Below are 17,957 nucleotides of genomic sequence, written 5' to 3'. Positions count from 1 at the left end.
TTTTGTGAATTACAAAGATGTGCGGTCATAAAATGGATCAAATCTCAAATAAATCCATTTATTTTGGTTGTGAGCTCCAGTGGAATCTTTAATATGACAAGTTCTCATCCCTCATCACATTTAATAATTTGAGGTCCCTCCTGTCATGATTTAAGTTTTTGTTTGCTTTGTTCTGGACTAATTAGTTTCCACACCCATCAGCCAACAGTCATGTGTCACCACCCAATCAGCTCTGTCCACACCTTAGTCACCAGTCTCCAGTCAGCTCAGGTCATACCTGCTGCCAGTAGTTACTGTCAACTCTGGTCACCTGGTCACCTGCCTTCATATACCTGCCTCACTCACCCACTCACTGCCGGATTGTCGCATCACCTGATATGTACTCCGCCCCACCTGCACATCAAGTCTGGTTGTGCACTGAACATTTCCAATAAACCCTTTTTTAACGCAACTCTGTGTCTGGCTGAATTTCGGGTTCACATCTATAATTTTACATCTCCCGCTGGTAGTTCTGATTTAGGCCTAAGACATAAAACCACAGTAAACTGAGTAAGTTCTAAAAAGGTTCAGTGGCCAGAGGATTTTTGATTTGACAAGGGTTGCCATGAAATGCCCCGCAGTTCACGCCTGAAAACTCATGTACAAAACGGCCAGAAGTGCAATGGTACAAAAAGACAAACAAGTATCTCCATTTCTTTTAATTATATATATTTTTTTCTCTCTCACGCACAGTTTTGTTATACATTTATTTTAGTTATATTTTAGGAAGCTGTGTTTTAATAGCATCAATGTGATCTTAGGGTATGTTTACTTTAGTTTTAATGTTTGACACAAAATGGACACTATGAAAAGAAAGTAAATCTGTGTTTTTGGCACTTTTCTCTTTTAGGAAAGTATCACACAGCTTGGGTTAAACTGAAAATCTAAAAAGTTTTACAGGTTTTAATTTATAGATAGATAGATAGATAGATAGATAGATAGATAGATAGATAGATAGATAGATAGATAGATAGATAGATAGATAGATAGATAGATAGATAGATAGATAGATAGATAGATAGATAGATAGATAGATAGATAGATAGTCAGACAGACACACACACACACACACACAGTGGAATTGGCTTTCAAATAAAAGTATATTAACAAATGTTTTCCTTTTGCCTTAACAGTCTAGCACATTTTCTTCACCATTATATAGAAGACATGTTTGAAAAAAGTTTTATCACCAAAAAGCACTAGGCAAGAGTATTCAGCTAAAAAAAATAATGGCAGCAACAGGTTTAACCCTCTCAGCAACAGACCAATCACCTATCAGTCATTTATTACATTTGTTTCATTGGTGTATTTTTTTTTATGTGGTAGCCACTGGTACAATTATTTTTTTTAATTATCTATAAGATTTCCCATTATACTGTTCCTATACGTAGGTGAATGACTGGAGTCTTATCTGGCTGAATGGAGCACAGCCCCTCCCACACCTGTTGTTGGACACTGCCGGTAAGCTGGCTGAAAGAGGGTTGCTACACTTTACCCTTGCTTACAAGAAAGACAAATTGGGCTGGATAGAAATATTTCAGGTCAAGATCATACAATTTTGTTCCAATAGTTTTCCAACAATTCAAAAACTATTAATTTCTGGTTGGAAAATGGTCTTAAAATTTAATATAGATTATATGAATATCTTTAAAACAACAACAACAACAGAAATAAATAAATTCTGCTTGGTGTACTGAACCAAAGATGAAGCCAAGGCTTGGGTCACGACACCAAACCTAAATTACACAGATGGGTTATGCCCCTTTCTCTCTAGGTACTCCGGCTTCCTCTCACAGTCCAAAACCATGACTGTTAGGTTAATTGGCCTCTCTAAATTCTCCTTAAGTGTTAGTGTGTGCGAGAATGGTTGTTTGTCCTGTTTGTCTCTGCGTTGTCCTATGATAGACTGGTGACCTGTCCAGGGTGAACCCCGCCTCTCGCCCATTGACAGCTGGAGATAGGGACCAGCACCCCACAAGTTATTCTCCTTCAACACATCTGAGTCAATAACTGGGTCATTAATAGAACTCTATAGAACTTGATCCATGTGTGTTGGATCAGGGACACATCTAAATGTTCCAGGACACTGGCCCTTGGGGACCACAATTGAGGACCAGTGCTAGAATAAACCACCAGAGTATTGCCTCACACTGAAATAGGTAAAAGAAATAGAAAAGTTATTTAAAACATGAGGAATATTTATGGCAGCACAACACACGTAGGGATGAGCAGCTGTAAATACCGGATGCTGCAACCTGCTCAAGTTAATGAACAATCAAGAAGAAAAATAATCTTTTTACTGTCACCACGTGTTACTGTGGTGAAATTTTTTCAAGACTTAGGATTCACACAAACAATATGTACAGATAAACACAACAGACTTTTTTTAAGCTCAGGTTTTAATAAGAATAGCAAGGTCAAGCCTGGGAATAAATCCTGTCTGCTGGAACTGACACGCCAACTCAGACCTGCTCAATCATGGAGCGATGAGGAAAACAGAAAATGAACAAACTCACTTGTGACATCAAGTAATATCCTAATTACTGACTCCACTGAGTCACATTTTGTACATTTCATCCCCCAAATAAGTCAAAAGAGCCCAAAATTATCCCTCTAGGTCACTTTATATTTAGTAAGTTTCTTCCTCGCTTTTAAAAAGCTCGAACCAATAAGTGATCCTATGAAATGCATTTTAAAAAGGTTTATATTCAAAACAAAATAAAAAATCTATAAATTCCAACCAGGACAGTATGACCTCTAAAACCTATTAGTTTATGCCTCTTTTCTTAAAGTCTTTGTAAAAAATAAGACATGCTCTGTCGGTCAAATGGATAAATAACATATTTTTTTTCCCCCGGCCCTACACAAACAGCATAAGAAGCATCGACGCTGCAGTGCGATGATGATGTTTGCTTGAAATCACATGCCAGTTCTGCAGTAAGTACTGGGCGTTCTGGATCTGGTCCTGTGTCCCAGTGATGGTGATGATGCGGTCCTCAGAGCCCTCTAGTGGTTCATCAATCTTGATGGACGCCCCAGACTCGTGGCGGATCTGCTTGATCCTCTGGCCGCCCTTCCCGATGATAGAGCCCGCCAGCTGCACACCAGCAAAAAGAAGAGCATACTCAAAAGCCCCAAAATCGTTCCATTTGTGTCACTGTTTGCTAGACATAATCATGGTGACTTGGGTGGAGATAACGAGAGAGAGAGAGAGAGAGAGAGAGAGAGAGAGAGAGAGAGAGAGAGAGAGAGAGAGAGAGAGAGAGAGAGAGAGAGAGAGAAATTGTTACTAACACAAGATATTTGGATAACACTTCTGAGCCTGAGGCGAACTGTTAACATCGTGTCCCACTATTTCAATTGCTAAATGTACTTACAGAAATCATTCTTCTAGATTTAACCCAGGCACAGTTTCACACAGTAAGAGTAGAGGAACATCAGCAGTGTCACTAAGATAACATGTCTGCAAAGTAAAACAAAATGTTTTAAAGCAATAAGTGAGTACTGAGGCAGCCAGAAGGGTTTTAAGTGATGCAGAACTATATGCATTATGGCACCATTTTTATAATTCCTTTGCCCCCCCCCCCCCCCCCTCGTTTTAAACTGCTTTCCCAAACGAGTTCCCAGGAATCAATTAGCAGCGCAATGTTTAGCAACTGCATATAAATCAAAAGTGCCACTCAAGACGAAGCAGTGCAGATGTATTAAACCACAATGACGTGTAGAGCCTGTTTTTTAACACTTTTCTACAGAAGCCTAATTAATAGAACAAATTCGGACTAACAAAAGAAACCAAAATTGTCAAAGACTTAAACTAATTCAAATTATTATTACTGCTTTTGAAGAGCCAACCACTGGATACCATTTAGTTTCACCTCAGACAGTTCACAGTTTTGTCCATTTTCTGCCACAGTAACATATTTCTATTATTAAAAGCACTTGTTTTACACATGAGAGTTTATAACAGTCAAAATACCAACAAGTATGTGCATTGTCTGAAATGTTGAATCCTGATTAATAGGCTTATATTAACTTCTCTTTCACCGTTAAGTCACAAGTTTCCTCTTTTTAAAATAGTACTAATAAACCCAGCTTGCCCTACGCATACAACTTAAAAAAGAAACTGGTATGTGCTTCCACCAGGGTTTAGAAATGCTAACTAAAAACCTAAAAAGGTTTAAACAACTTAAGGAAAACAGGCACAACCTACTGTGTGGAGAAATTCTTTACATACATTTACAATACTGTAAGGACATTCTTCAGAAGAAAGGAGTAAGACATTCCTGTGAGTCAGTTTCATGACTGACACGCCCTCATGTTCAAGTTTTAGCTGGAAACACAACAGGAACGGCCACAGAAGTCAGATTCCAAATTGGAAAATCCAGTGTGACTACCAGGGCTATAAATATATCACATAACGTCTGACACTGTGCAACGAAATGAATGATGCTGTTAATAAATGAACACATTTATTAACAGCTTTTACAGTTGAGTCGTTGAAATGTAGTCCTTTTCTCTGCATTTATGTTTGAGTATAACATTGGTACTGGATTTGGCATGGATGTGCAGATTAACCCTCCACTGTTTTGAATTTTCAACTTTTGAAAGTTGGCAAATTCATTGCAGGCACTGGTAGAGTCGAGCTCTGGTTGTACAATAACAGGAGGGTTTATGAGTCTTTCAGTTGTGGTGAATAAATTTATGATTTTGGCATGGAATGTTTCCCTGCCATGTTTCAATGATAAATGATAGCTTTGCATTGTCTCTTTGTAGATTTCATAATAAACGTGAAGTTGAGTTGTATGCCCTACAACAAAGTTTTCTTTCACATCCCACTAATGGAGCATTTATCCATGGAGATTTGTTCTTCCCAGAGACAACCTTCACTTTAATGGGAACAATGGAATCGATAATGTCTGAAATCTTAGAATGTAAATTAGCTACTAACTCATCTATTGTGGTAAAGCATTGAAATGAGATGGAGGAATATATTTGATTAAAGGTGTCAGCTGTGTTGTTTATTAAGGAACATTTTGTTACGATATCTGTGTTGCTAAGTGAGTCGACGGAGATTGTACTTTCAAAGATAACAGAGAAATGATCCGACAGGGCGACATCAATTACAGAGACGTTGGAAATATTTACACCGTTGCTGATGATCAAGTCCAGAGTATGTCCTCGATTGTGCGTCGCTTGTTTAATATGTTGAGTCAAACCAAATTTATCAAGTTTATCACACAGCTTTTTTTGCATCTGTCTTTTGGCTTGTCAACATGGATGTTGAAATCTCCCACACTAAACAGTCATAATCAATGCATATGATAAAAGCTCATTAAAGTCATTGAAGACTATTTTTTCATATTTTGGGGTTTGTAAATAGCTTACAAACCCCAAAATAATAGCTTTTATCTCATTTCCCACACATTCAAAAGAGTCACATTCTCCAAGGAAAACTTTCTTACAGTTTAGTGAATCATGAAATATTGTAGCAACCCCTCCGCCCTTCTTATGTTTTCTATTTTCACTTAAAAATTTGTAGTTAGGAGGCACTGATTCAATTAATACAGGTGATTCGTTATTGCCATCCAACAAAGTTTCAGTCAATAAAATAATTCAGCCAGATGGTCAGCATTGGCTGACTAAAGAGCTGTGTCCTGAGCCCGCTACTGTATGCCCTATGTACACTGCACTTCCATCCACCCGTCGAACACAATTATCAAACTCGAAGGAAGCGCCATTATGGTATGGCTAATCACAGGGGGAGAGAAATCGGGTCATAGAGAGGAAGTAAAGGACCTGGCAGAGTGGCGTTCCATCTACTAACTGAACCTGAATGCCACAAAGACCAAAAAGGTTGATTTTAGGAAGCAGAAAGAGGAACATGCTCCACTGTCAAAACTCCAGGTATACTTCTACTGGGCTGCCATAGAACAGGTGTTGATGAGCTGTGTTACTGTGTGGTTCGCGTTCTGCACAAGAAACAACAACAACCAAACAACCTGATAAATAAGCTGGACTCTTTTCTGGAGACAGCTCTGCTCTTGTGCAAAGAAGGATGGTTAATAAAATGAAGAAGAGAAAGGACAACCCTGAGGATGGATCCTCATCATTTGAGGCACTACTGACCACTACAGCACATACCTTTCTGCCCAGAGCCACCATCACCCACAGCAACTCTTTAAACGAGTCTGGATAGCAGGAGTTACTACAAACTTTTATTTTAATAAAGTATTTTGAATTGATGTTTTCTTGCCTTCACCATTTTGAAAAGTGGCTAAGAGAAATGAGCCACTATCTTACTTCATGTTTATATCAAAAGGGAACAGGAAATTCTGGATCCTCATCAACTTTAAAAAAGTTTATAAGAATAAACTTTGAACACATTTTTGATAGATTAGTTTTGTACAAAATGATGATTGCTACTGACTGCGGTAATTAAAAGTTATTGTTTCTTCATTTGAGAGTTTTTCCCCCACAAAACAATTTTTAACGGAAAATTGTATGATACTGTCAGGACTTTAACACATACTGGATAGGAAGCAGATAGTGTAGAAAGTGCTCTAGTATTCACACATTAGCCCTTACATTCATACTCTGGTAAGTAGTCCACCACATGTGAGCACATAATATTTTCCTTGAGCAGATTGTTTATGTTGAGAAACAGCATGACTGAGGAGTGGTAATAACATCTACATTCTGTGATCATGTTGAACAAGGCTCTGCTTCCCTCCATCCGATTCTGAGAAAGAGATGAACAACAGTGTAAATGTTAGGAAAATAATCTGATAGTAATTCTGCGCTGATTGCCTGAACAATGTCAACCAGCTAACAAATCAATACAGAAAATGACTTTCCACAGAGGGGCCCGTTGCAGGACAGGGTGACTACAGGGTTCCCCCTACAGGTGGACCATATATATATATATATATATATATATATATATATATATAGAGAGATAGAGAGAGAGAGAGAGAGAGAGAGAGAGAGAGAGTGAGAGAGAGAGAGACTACTTATGCATATATATATATATATATATATATATATATATATATATATATATATATATATATATATATGTGTGTGTGTGTGTGTGTGTGTGTGTGTGTGTGTGTATACCACAAAGAAAAGAGAGAGAGATAGAGAGAGAGAGACTACTTATCCAGACCTACAGGAACTACAAACCTCTCCTTTATCAATGAGGTTGTTGAAAAAGCTGTGTTTCAACAATTAAATACCTTTGATGTTTTCCAGTCAGGTTTCCGTGCTCACCACAGTACAGAGACCGCCCTTGTCAAGGTGTTTAATGAAATTCATATAAATGCATACTGTGGAAGAACCATGGTGCTGTATTACTGGGCCTTAGTGCAGCATTTGATACTGTCAATCACTCCATTCTGTTAGAGCGCCTGGAAAACTGGGTCAGCCTTTCTGGTACAGCACTCGACTGGTTTAAAGGACAATGACTTTTTGTGTCAGTAGGTAACTTTACATCAGAGACAACAACAATCACATGCGGGGTTCCCCAAGGGTCCATCCTGGGTCCCCTCCTGTTCAATATCTGTGTGCTCCTTCTACCTCAGATCATAAATAACAACATCAGCTACCATAACTATGCAGACGAGACACAGCTCTACATCACCATGTCACCAGGTGACTCTGAACCCATTAATGCGCCGAGTAAATGCTCAGAAGAAATCAATGCATGGATGTGCCAGAAATTTCTACAGTTGAATAAATGCAAAACTCAAGTTTTGTATTTAATTTTTTTTTGGACCAATAGGGGAGTGTCAATAGTTAGCACACTGATCAGGCCCAAAATCAGGGTGTAGTGATGGACTCAGACCTAAACCTTCAAAGTCATTTTAACACAATTACAAAGTTGACCTTCTATCACCCGAAGAACATTTCCAGGATTAGAGGACTAATGTCTCAGCAGGATTGAAAAACTAGTCCATTTGTTAATCTTTAGACTAACTGATGACTGCTTCACTGTCTTCACAGGTCTGCCAAAAAAGTTGATCTGAACAGCTGCCTGTGTCCTCACCAAGACTAAGAAAGTAGAGCACATTACCCCAGTTCTAAAGTCCCTACACTGGCTCCCTGTTTCTCAGAGAATAGACTATAAAATACTGCTGTTAGTCAATAAATCGCTGAATGGCTTAGCACCACAAGCCATTTTAGTTTATGGTTTAGCTCCAGGTGGTCATGGGTGCACCAGTGGACCAGCCAATCCACTTTCTATCTGTATGTAGACCCATCATCACCCTGGATCACCCCAATAACAGTGGTATCATCTGCAAACTTCAGAGGTTCTCATTAATAAAATTTGTCACTATGGGATACACCCCTTGCCGTATTCCTCAGAAACATTTATCTCATTACGCCAATCCTGATTGGCTGTTGATTGTGACGCCTGCGTCACCAATCATATAAATACCTTGCGTTACGACACAGTGTCATTCAAAAACCTCTTCTCGCTTCGAGGCATATCTCTGAAAGCAGCCCAGTTTAACTGTCCATTGACTGGGGAGTTTTAAGCTAACTCTCCGGCATCGGGCGCAAGCTGCTACCTCTCCAGCCTTCACCATAGTCTGGAGCAACTACCGCCTATATTAGCACACCAGCTAATATTATCCTTGCTGAGCTGTCACACTAGTCAGCTTAGTTTTCACTTCGGATAGCAAACCAGCAACCGAAATGGAACCTGTTTCCCCTCACACCAGAGAAGGTGGCGGCTTGGAAGCTCGCCTCTATGGCTACGGGAACAAAATCTTGAGCAAGGACCCACACCAGGTGTGCTCGACATGCCTTGGGCTGGAACATGTTCCCAGGTTCATGTGCAGACTGTTTCCGCTTCACTATGAAGAGCCTCCAAAGACTACTAGCACGGCAAAGACCTCTCCGGCAAAGACCCGTGCCTGGCGTCTTGTGGGCTGCCGCCCAACAGCGACGGCAAACGGGAGGAGAATATCGCCCACGGACCGGACGCTACGGCCATCTGGGGTTCCCAAGCAGACTTCGCCATAGCGTTCTCGCTCGTGGCAGACATCCAAGAGCTGGATTATGAAGACGAAGATGATCCATCTCGGAGCTCCTTATTTCAGAGGACGATGACAATGATGATGACTTCTCCATTCCGAGCCCACAGGATGCAAAGCCCAGCGCCCTGTCGGTTCCCCGGGATGACAAGGAGAGTGCAATAGCCTCCCCCGCTATGGCCATGAACATACAGACATTGTGCAAAGGCGCTGCATCCAGGCTCAACATCCCATGGCCTGAAGTTGTAGCGGAGACCACCAGATACCTCTACAAAGGGAAGAAAGTGTCCCAGACCACCAGGGCGACCAGACAGCTGCTCCCCGTTTTCCCGGAGCTCTTGAATGAGGGAGGGAAAGGAATTTGCCCTATACTGGATCTGAGGGCTCTATCTCCGGAAATACAAATTCATGATGCTCACACACTTATCCCTCTTACGCCTGGTGCGCCGGAGCGACTGGTTCACCTCAATCGATCTGAAAGACGCGTATTTCCATATTTCTGTGTACCCACCACACAGGAAATATCTGAGATACTTGTTCGGCACCCACTCGATCTGGGTTTTGTGCTGAACTACAAAAAGAATGTGTTAGTCCCGACACAGAATATCATCTTTTTGGGTCTAGAGCTGGATTCGGTCTCGTTCACCTCTCGTCTGTCTTCAGACAGGGTGAACAAGCTGGGGTCCTGTCTCGCTTCATTCCGCCTGCTCAGATCAGTCCCTTTCAGATTAGGCCTTCGGCTGCTAGGATTGATGGTTTCCGTCATCCTAGTCGTTTCTCTCGGCCGTCTGCATATGATAGGATTTCAGCGCTGGGTAGCCGCGCACAAGCTTCACTGTCTAGGGCAGGGCATGCCGCTAGGTCCGGTTGTATCACGAAAGGTGATCACGACGGACGTGAGCCTGTCAGGATGGGAAAGAATTCACGAGGGTCGGTGCATAAGAGGTCTTTGGAGCCAGAACCTCCAACAGTCCCACATAAATTATCTGGAGCTCTTCGCAGTGTTTCTCTCGCTGAAGTGCTTCCTCCCGTTCCTCAGCGGTCATCATGTCCTTGTGAGGACCGACAACACTACTACAGTGGCTTATATCAACCGTCAAAGAAGGACTGCGCTCCCTTCAGTTGCATGCATTGACATTACATCTCCTGTCACTCAGAGCAAATGAACTGCGGGGCAGATATGCTGTCCAGAGGTGCCCCATTATACAGAGATTGGACTCTGCATCCAGCCATAGTGGAACAGCTGTGGTTCCATTTTGGGAGGGCAACAGTGGACCTGTTCGCCTCCAGCGAGAACGCTCAGTGTCAGCTGTTCTTCTCGATGCGCGATCAGAACAAGCCACTCGGCCTGGACGTGCTGCCGCACAACTGGCCTCACATTCTGTTGTACGCTTTCCCCCTCTGGCTCTAATTTCACCTACTCTCACTAGAGTGAGGGAGTACTGCCACACGCTGGCTCAACATCAGCCAGCAATGCACTAGCTGGCGGAGATATATCAGCTCCTGAGAGGACAGCCTTGTCAACTCCCGCTACGGGTGGACATGTTGTCTCAGGTGGGGGGGGGGGGGGGGGGGCAGTGTTTTAGGCCAGGCTAAAACTATGAGCCTGGCCTGTGAGTGGCATACTTTGAGCTCAGCAGGGCTCCCTCAGAATGTTATAAATACCATTCAGAGTGCTAGGGCTTCCTCTATTAGGTCTTTATATGACTGCAAGTGGGACATTTTTGAAGAATGGTGCTCTGACAGAGATCTTCTTTCTTTTCAGTGTCCCGTTCAGGGTATTTTATCATTCCTGCAAGAGCTGATTGACAAAAGAACGGCATTCTCCACAATTAAAGTTTACCTGCCTGCTATCTCGGCATGCCATGTAGGCTTTGAGGGTAAAACAGCCAGCCAACACCCTTTGGTGGGCCGTTTTATGAAAGGGGCACGTAGGCTTCTGCCGTTTGCTGGGTTCCTGGCACCTCCATGGGACTTGGCAGTGTTATTGGAGGGCCTTGCCAACCCCTATTCATGCCTTTGGAGGAGGCTGATCTCAAGCATCTGTCCCTCAAGACAGTGCTACTGCTGGCATTGGTATCTACTAAACGTGTAGGTGATCTCCATGCTCTGTCAGTGAACCCCTCCTGTACCAAATTTGGTCCCGGAAATGCCATGGTCTCACTGCAGCCCAACCCAGCTTTTGTGCCTAAAATGGTGGGCTCATTCTCTCCTATTACTCTTACAGTCTTTGCTCCACAACCTTTTGCCTCCCCAGAGGAACAGCGGTTGAATAAGTTTTGTACGGTCCGGGCGCTTTGGGCCTGTGTGGACAGGGCTAGCAGCTTCCGGAGAAGTTATGAACTCTTTGTGTCCTGGGCGAAGCCTTTTAGGGGCAAGCCCATCACAAAACAGTGGCTTTTCCATAATAGTTTTGTAGAAGAAACGACAACTAATTGTTTCTGTTCATAAAGTCTCCTGCCTGAGCTGCAGGTCATCCAGAATTACCATTACCTAAAGACTATTCTCGTCTTCAGGTAATGGACTGAAATGTTCACAGCACGGGATATTGTTGTTCATCATAACCCTGATTTGGACTGATGTGGAAATATGGGGTAACTGGACAGCCTTTGAGAGCTGTGCAGTCCTTGTATAGCCAAAGCAAGAGCTGTGTCTGCATTCTTGGCACACAGTCTGGCCTGGTCCCAGTGTGTGTTGGACTCCACCAGAGTTGCCCCTTGTCACCAATCCTGTTCGTGGTGTTCATGGACAGAATCTCAGGGTGCAGTCATGGAGAGGACGGTGTCTGGTTTGGGGAGCTCAGGACTACATCTTTGCTTTAGCGGATGATGCTGTTCTGTTGGTTTCTTCCAGCCACCTGCGGTGTGCACTGGAGCGGTCCGTTGCTGAGTGTCAAGTGGATGGGATGAGAGTCTGCTCCTCTACGTCTGAGGCTATGGTCATCGACCGGAAAATGGTGGATTTCCATCTTTAGATTGAGGGTCAGTGGCTGCCTCAAGTGGAGGATTTTAAGTATCTTTGTCAAGATCTCGGCACTGAGGTCTGGTTTGATCACCTATGCCACACACCTGTTTAACTCCGCCCTGTTTTTCATTACCGCTCACCTGTTCCACCTGCTTAGAACAGTATATATTCACTTTCCAAACCAGACAGCAGTGCCAGATTATTTTCAAGCCTTAGGTGCGATATTTTCCAGCGTTCTTACTTTTTCTGATTTCCTGATCCCGACCAGTTCCGTCTATCGACCACTGAGCCTGCATGTCCTCTTTGATTCTGTCTGCCTGATTGTGTACCGTACCTTGGACATGTGACCTGACCACGTCTTGGATTATCCTCTGGCACCTCTTCGGATTTCTGACAACCTGGCTCTGACCTTGGACTGCATCCCCGACACCGATTCTGGATTATCCTTTTTTGAACATCCTGCTACCGTTTCCCTCCATGGCTCCGACCAGCCGCCTGTCTGACGACTGCCGACGCACCAGCGTCCGGGACACCCAGGGCGGTCACTGCCGCGCAGCGTAAACAGCCAGCCGGCTGGGATTTTACATCGGACTCCGGAGCAAGTCTGGACATTGAGCTGAGGTTAGTTACGTCACGTTTCTGAACAATCATCTCCTGATAGACGTGGTCACTAACCTACATTCTCTGTCCTCAGTTTTCCTGCCGCTGACATTGGCGTTGATTGCCCCGTTTCAGTTCAATAAACTGTTTATCGTTACTTACTGTTTGTCTGGTTTGAACACTGATTCCATCTAGTTCCGATCCTTACAATCTTGGTGTCTTGTTCACAGGTGATGGTAGGATGGAGCGAGAAATGGACAGACAGATTGAGGCTGGATCTGCTGTAAAGCAGGCATTGGTCTCTTCTGTTGTGTTGAAGAAAGAGCTGAACCAAAAGAGAAAGCTCTTGATTTAACAATCCATCTACATTCCAACTCGTCATGAGGTATGGATCATGACTGGGAACAGTGTGTTTCTGCAAATGGCAGCAGGAGCACTGGGAGGAGCCAGAAGAACTTCATTGTTTTACAGGTTATTTTTGTCTCGTATTCTACTGTAAGGACAAAGTGACAGCTTAAAAAATATGCAAAAAATACATTTTACAAAAGTTACCTACTGACACTTTAAGGCTGGAGCAGTTTCATGATCATTTATGGTGACATGCTATGGCCTGTTTACATTCAGCTATGCTTGTTCACAATCACATCCCTGCCAGGAAACACTCCCCCCCTATCTCAATATGTAATGTGTCATTGCAAGCATTTTTTCCATGATTCATAAGGTGGAGAATTAGTACCCGTCCTTTGTGTTCCTAAACATGCCCCTATGCTGAAGGAAATTCCACTGTTAGGAAATGCATCTTAGCACACTAAATAACTTGAAGAAGCTGATTAAACCATCATCAACTTCCATCAACCAGAAACAGTTACAGAGCAATTTACTGACTCATATATCTGCCTACAGGATAATTAGGTTATTTAGTGTGTAACTGTGTTTTTGTGACTGTGACGTTGCTCGAATTTCCCCATTTTGGGACAATTAAGGTATTAATATAATATCGTATCTTATTTATACTGGTTAGACCTTACACACTTCCCACCATCATTACATTTAACTGATATGTTATTCCTGGTTAACAAATTCATTCCAAGTCTTCTGAGCTTCTACAGAGCCCCATCCCATCTTACTCAGGCTCAGAGCCTTGTGTCTGTCTCTCATCACGACCTGAAACTCTCTTTGTTTAACTGTTGCATACTTGTGTGAGCCAGCAAATTTAAGAAACTAAGGTGCCCCTTTCTTTGGTGTGAGAGGTGCAAAGTCATGTAGGATTAATAGAAAATCGTCTGTCTTTACAGGCCTGCCGTGTACCACCATGCGTTCATCCGAGAGACAGCCTTCTCTGCAAAAATGTGCTAGCTTAACTAAACACTATTGAAAATGACCAGAAGTGCTTCTCTGGGGTGTTTAGTAGACTGCAATGTACACTGCATTTTCTGGAAGTAAACCTAGCAAATGTTTCTTAGAAAAGTGCTCTTCCCACTTTCACCAGTTCCTAGCCGCCAACAGGAACATACAATGATTTCATTTATACAGCATTGGCTTAAAAATTGCATTACGGGTGGGCTGAAAGGCCTCATTGCCATCAACCAAATCTGGAGCTTCCTCCACTTCTCCCTCAGATTCCTGTTGGGTGCCTGGCTGAGCTGCTCCAAAATGTTAATTTATCAGTATGTTTCCTTTAACTTCAAGTCAGAAGAAAAATGTTGGTCAAATGAAAAGATCACTTTAAACCTAAACCTGTCATGGGTCTTAATCCTTTTGGGCTTAATCGTAGAGGCTCAAAAGGAAAACACTGATTTGGAACAAGTAATACTAATAATCATAGAAAGTCTTCTAACTTTAAAAGGCCAAACTAAGCTACTTTCCCTTTGCCTCGCTTAAGATGGTGTTGTATGACAGCACTTATTAGATGACTAATGCTTGTAACAATATCTAAGGGACTCAATAAAACACTGGCAAAGTCTTTTGGAACAATTTCTAAAGAGATGCAGATTCAAATCCACATGCAAATACTGAGATCATGAGTCTATGTTGTACAATTGCTTGCTTGTACACCATAAACTTTGTGTGGTTCCAACCATGAAACATGCCACTACAGCATACCAAGTTAACACCTTTAAACTCGACTGAAAAATACCCCTGCCGGAATAGGAATGTCAAATGTCTTTTATGGAAAACTTTTAGGTCAGACATGAAAAAGAACATAGCTTTTTGGTCACAATGACAAGAAATAGATTAGAAGGAAGACCATAACAATTAAAAAACACTGAGCCAAATGTCAAGCACTATGAGAATACCATCATGCTGTGGTGTTCCTTGCATAAAGTCGATGCATTAACAAACTGTATAACTTATGTATACCGCTGAAAATTGGACAAACGGATAAAGAAAGCTTACTAGAACAGCCTCACCAAAATCATGACCTCGACCCTTTTCAATTCAATTCAATTTTATTTATACAGCGCCAAATAATGATAGATGTCATCTCAAGGCACTTTCCAAAATCAAATTCAATCAGATTATACAGACTTGATCAGATTATACAGAATGGCCAAAAAGCTTCCTATCTAAGGAAACCCAATAGATTGCATCAAGTCTTGACAAGCAGGATTCACTCCTCATGAAAGAGCGTAGAGCCACAGGGAGAGTCGTCTGCATTGTTGATGGCTTTGCAGCAATCCCTCACACTGATAAAGCATGAAGCGACAGTGGAAAGAAAACTCCCCTTTAACGTGAAGGAAAAACCTCCAGCAGAACCAGGCTCAGTGTGAACGGTCATCTACCTCGACTGACTGGGGGTTAGAGAAGACAGAACAGAGACACAATAAGAGAGACAAAAAAAAGCACAGAAACACACATTGATCCAGGAATCCTTTCTACGTTATATGGTAATAGCAGGTGATCTGTCTCACCTGGATGATGTCACAGCTAACAGAACGCCAGACCAGTTGTACCTACTATGAAGGGGGAAAAAAATGACAGAGAACAAAATGGTAAAAGATGAAATAAGAATCAAGCAATGCAAATTGGAGAACCGTAGGAGAACTCAGCAGAGTGTGAAAAAATAGACCCCGATGTCCTCCAGCAGCCTAAGCACATAGCAGCATAACTATAGAGATACTATAGACATAACTCATGGTAACCTAAGCCACTAATTAATTGATGATTTGTGGTCTTTGCTTAAAAGCCATGTCATCCCAAAACATCAGTTCTGCCAAGAGGCATGTTCAAATTCCCAGCCAGAAATATCAAAGTACTTTACTTTAACAATACGTGATTAAGGTTTAACTTGCAAAATGGCATTTAAGCAGATTTTAGTGGAAGTGAAGTTATAAATTTGAGTATTTATGTATAATTTTGACCTGAGGATTAGAGAACATCCACAGAAGATTCAAATTCCCACACCCAATAACTACTTTTAAAGACTTGCTACATACTATGTTTCAAGTAAATTATTTAAAAAGTCCCATATTAACGTGATTTTTTTTTTTTTACACCCTGGATGATTGTATGTAAACTTTTGACCAGATCTGAAACCTTATTTAAATTTTGAGAATCCGCAATAACAGCTAGTATACTGTTATTAACTTAAATATAAATTAAACACATTATGCTCCACCAGTGACCATGCGGGATCAGTAATTGACCAACAAGAAGGGGCAGCCTGTGAGGAATGTTTGGCACCCCGGGGATCAAGATAACCATTTTTGAAACATACGTATCAAAAATACGTATGTAATACGTGAAAGGGCCCCATCTGGTGTACTGCAGACGGGGCCCTTTGTACCCATCTGCAGTACACCAACCATCATCATTTGCAATATGTGATAGTAAAAGTGCAACCGTGGTGTAGTTCTCGAGTATGACGTCGAAAGAAAGCAAAACTTCTTCAACAGCATGCTCTCTTGAACCTAAAGTAATGGGGACAGATTCAGCATGAGTCAGCCTGTACGAAATGCCTTACAGTATGTTCTCAACAATGCTGATTTTTTTTCCCCCCTAGAAGACATTACAGCTGCCAAAGACTCAACGAAGGTGTCTGACACCACAGAAGTGCTTTGTTGATTGAGATTTACTGACCATGATGGCCCTTGGACCAGGTGATTTGAGCTCTGCCACCAACAAGCAGGTACATCATAAATTAAATTGAATTACATTATACATGTTTTTCGTACAGTCATTTCCAAACCTAAAAATCACAAAGTTCTTCACAAAGAGGAAATAAACTATTTGTGTTCCTAAAGGGATGGACAAGGTATGTGAAAATGCACAGGAATGTTTGATGTTTAAGCAGTATCCAGTTGGTACTGACATAACAAAAGTCTTTCAAGAAAACGTCCACACCACCACCACCACCACTCCAAGCTGTTGATACAAGGCAGGATGGATCATCAGCTTTCATATTCTGACTCTATCTTATGAACGTTAAACCAGAAATTCAGAGTGATCAGAATATATTTTTTTCAATCTGCTGGTGGTCAGTTCTAATGTTTCAGTTTCTGATTATTAGCCAACAGGAATAGCTTTCTGCTTCTGAATAAAATAATAATTTATCTGTCTCTCATCTGAGAATGATGCCCCTGCTGCCATAGATGACTGCACTTTTTTTAAAATATATGAGTTCAATTTTATATTTGCATATATTGAATTTGATTTTACATGTATGATGATCAAGTATGGCCACGGCCCTGCCGGTTTCGCGGTCCTTGCCTGTGACATTGGAAAGGCCTTTTAGTACAGATACAACTGCTGCTGGACATTTTCTCTCATTCAGATTAATCTCAATGAACCTGAGAGATATGCATGAGCCCAGCTTTTTCTGAAATACATGCCAAGTTAAAAGTCAATTAACTTTCCTTTCTTCCAGATTCTGATGCTCAGCTTGAACTTCAAGTTACATTCACCACATCTAGCACTGAGTTGTTGCCCTTTGATTAGCAGATTCATCATTTGTGTTAAACAGTTGTAAAGTTCTTAATAAAGAGCATGCAAATATTACATGAATTTTAGATGGGGCTTGATGGAACTGAAACTTAAAACTGCACAGCAAAACTTTAAATTTGCTCCATCACAACATTGTAAATGTCAGCATCTGAATTCATATGGTAAATCACTGAACAGTTTAATTTCTTTTATTTTTTTTATATAATATATAAGAATCAATTGATGGGAGAATTTCTTGCCATTTTGCACTGCCTATACAATAACACGGAATGTGCTTTTAGTGTAAATTTTTAACTATTAAAAAAAAGATGGAAATGAAATAGTGAAATAAACATGAACTTCTGCTTACATTGCATGGGTTAGCTTATGAAA

At 41.6% G+C, this 17,957-nt stretch overlaps 1 protein-coding gene across 4 annotated transcripts in view; it reads right to left on the bottom strand.

The window, feature by feature from the left end:
* Positions 1-2,429: 2,429 nt before the first annotated feature.
* hnrpkl (heterogeneous nuclear ribonucleoprotein K, like) overlaps positions 2,430-17,957 on the bottom strand; it is a 38,318-nt gene continuing 22,790 nt past the window's right edge. For 2 of the 4 annotated variants that reach the window (XM_036140336.1, XM_036140337.1), the window contains exon 16: positions 2,430-3,136. In XM_036140336.1, the coding sequence (XP_035996229.1) occupies positions 2,900-3,136 (237 nt within the window). In that variant the 3' untranslated portion in view covers positions 2,430-2,899. The remainder of the gene's footprint in view (positions 3,137-17,957) is intronic. The other 2 variants (XM_036140334.1, XM_036140335.1) reach the window with 1 other exon arrangement.

The sequence above is a fragment of the Fundulus heteroclitus genome, chromosome 8 (assembly GCF_011125445.2).
Source record: "Fundulus heteroclitus isolate FHET01 chromosome 8, MU-UCD_Fhet_4.1, whole genome shotgun sequence".
Lineage (NCBI taxonomy): Eukaryota > Metazoa > Chordata > Actinopteri > Cyprinodontiformes > Fundulidae > Fundulus > Fundulus heteroclitus.
This window is presented reverse-complemented; position numbering and strand designations above follow the sequence as displayed.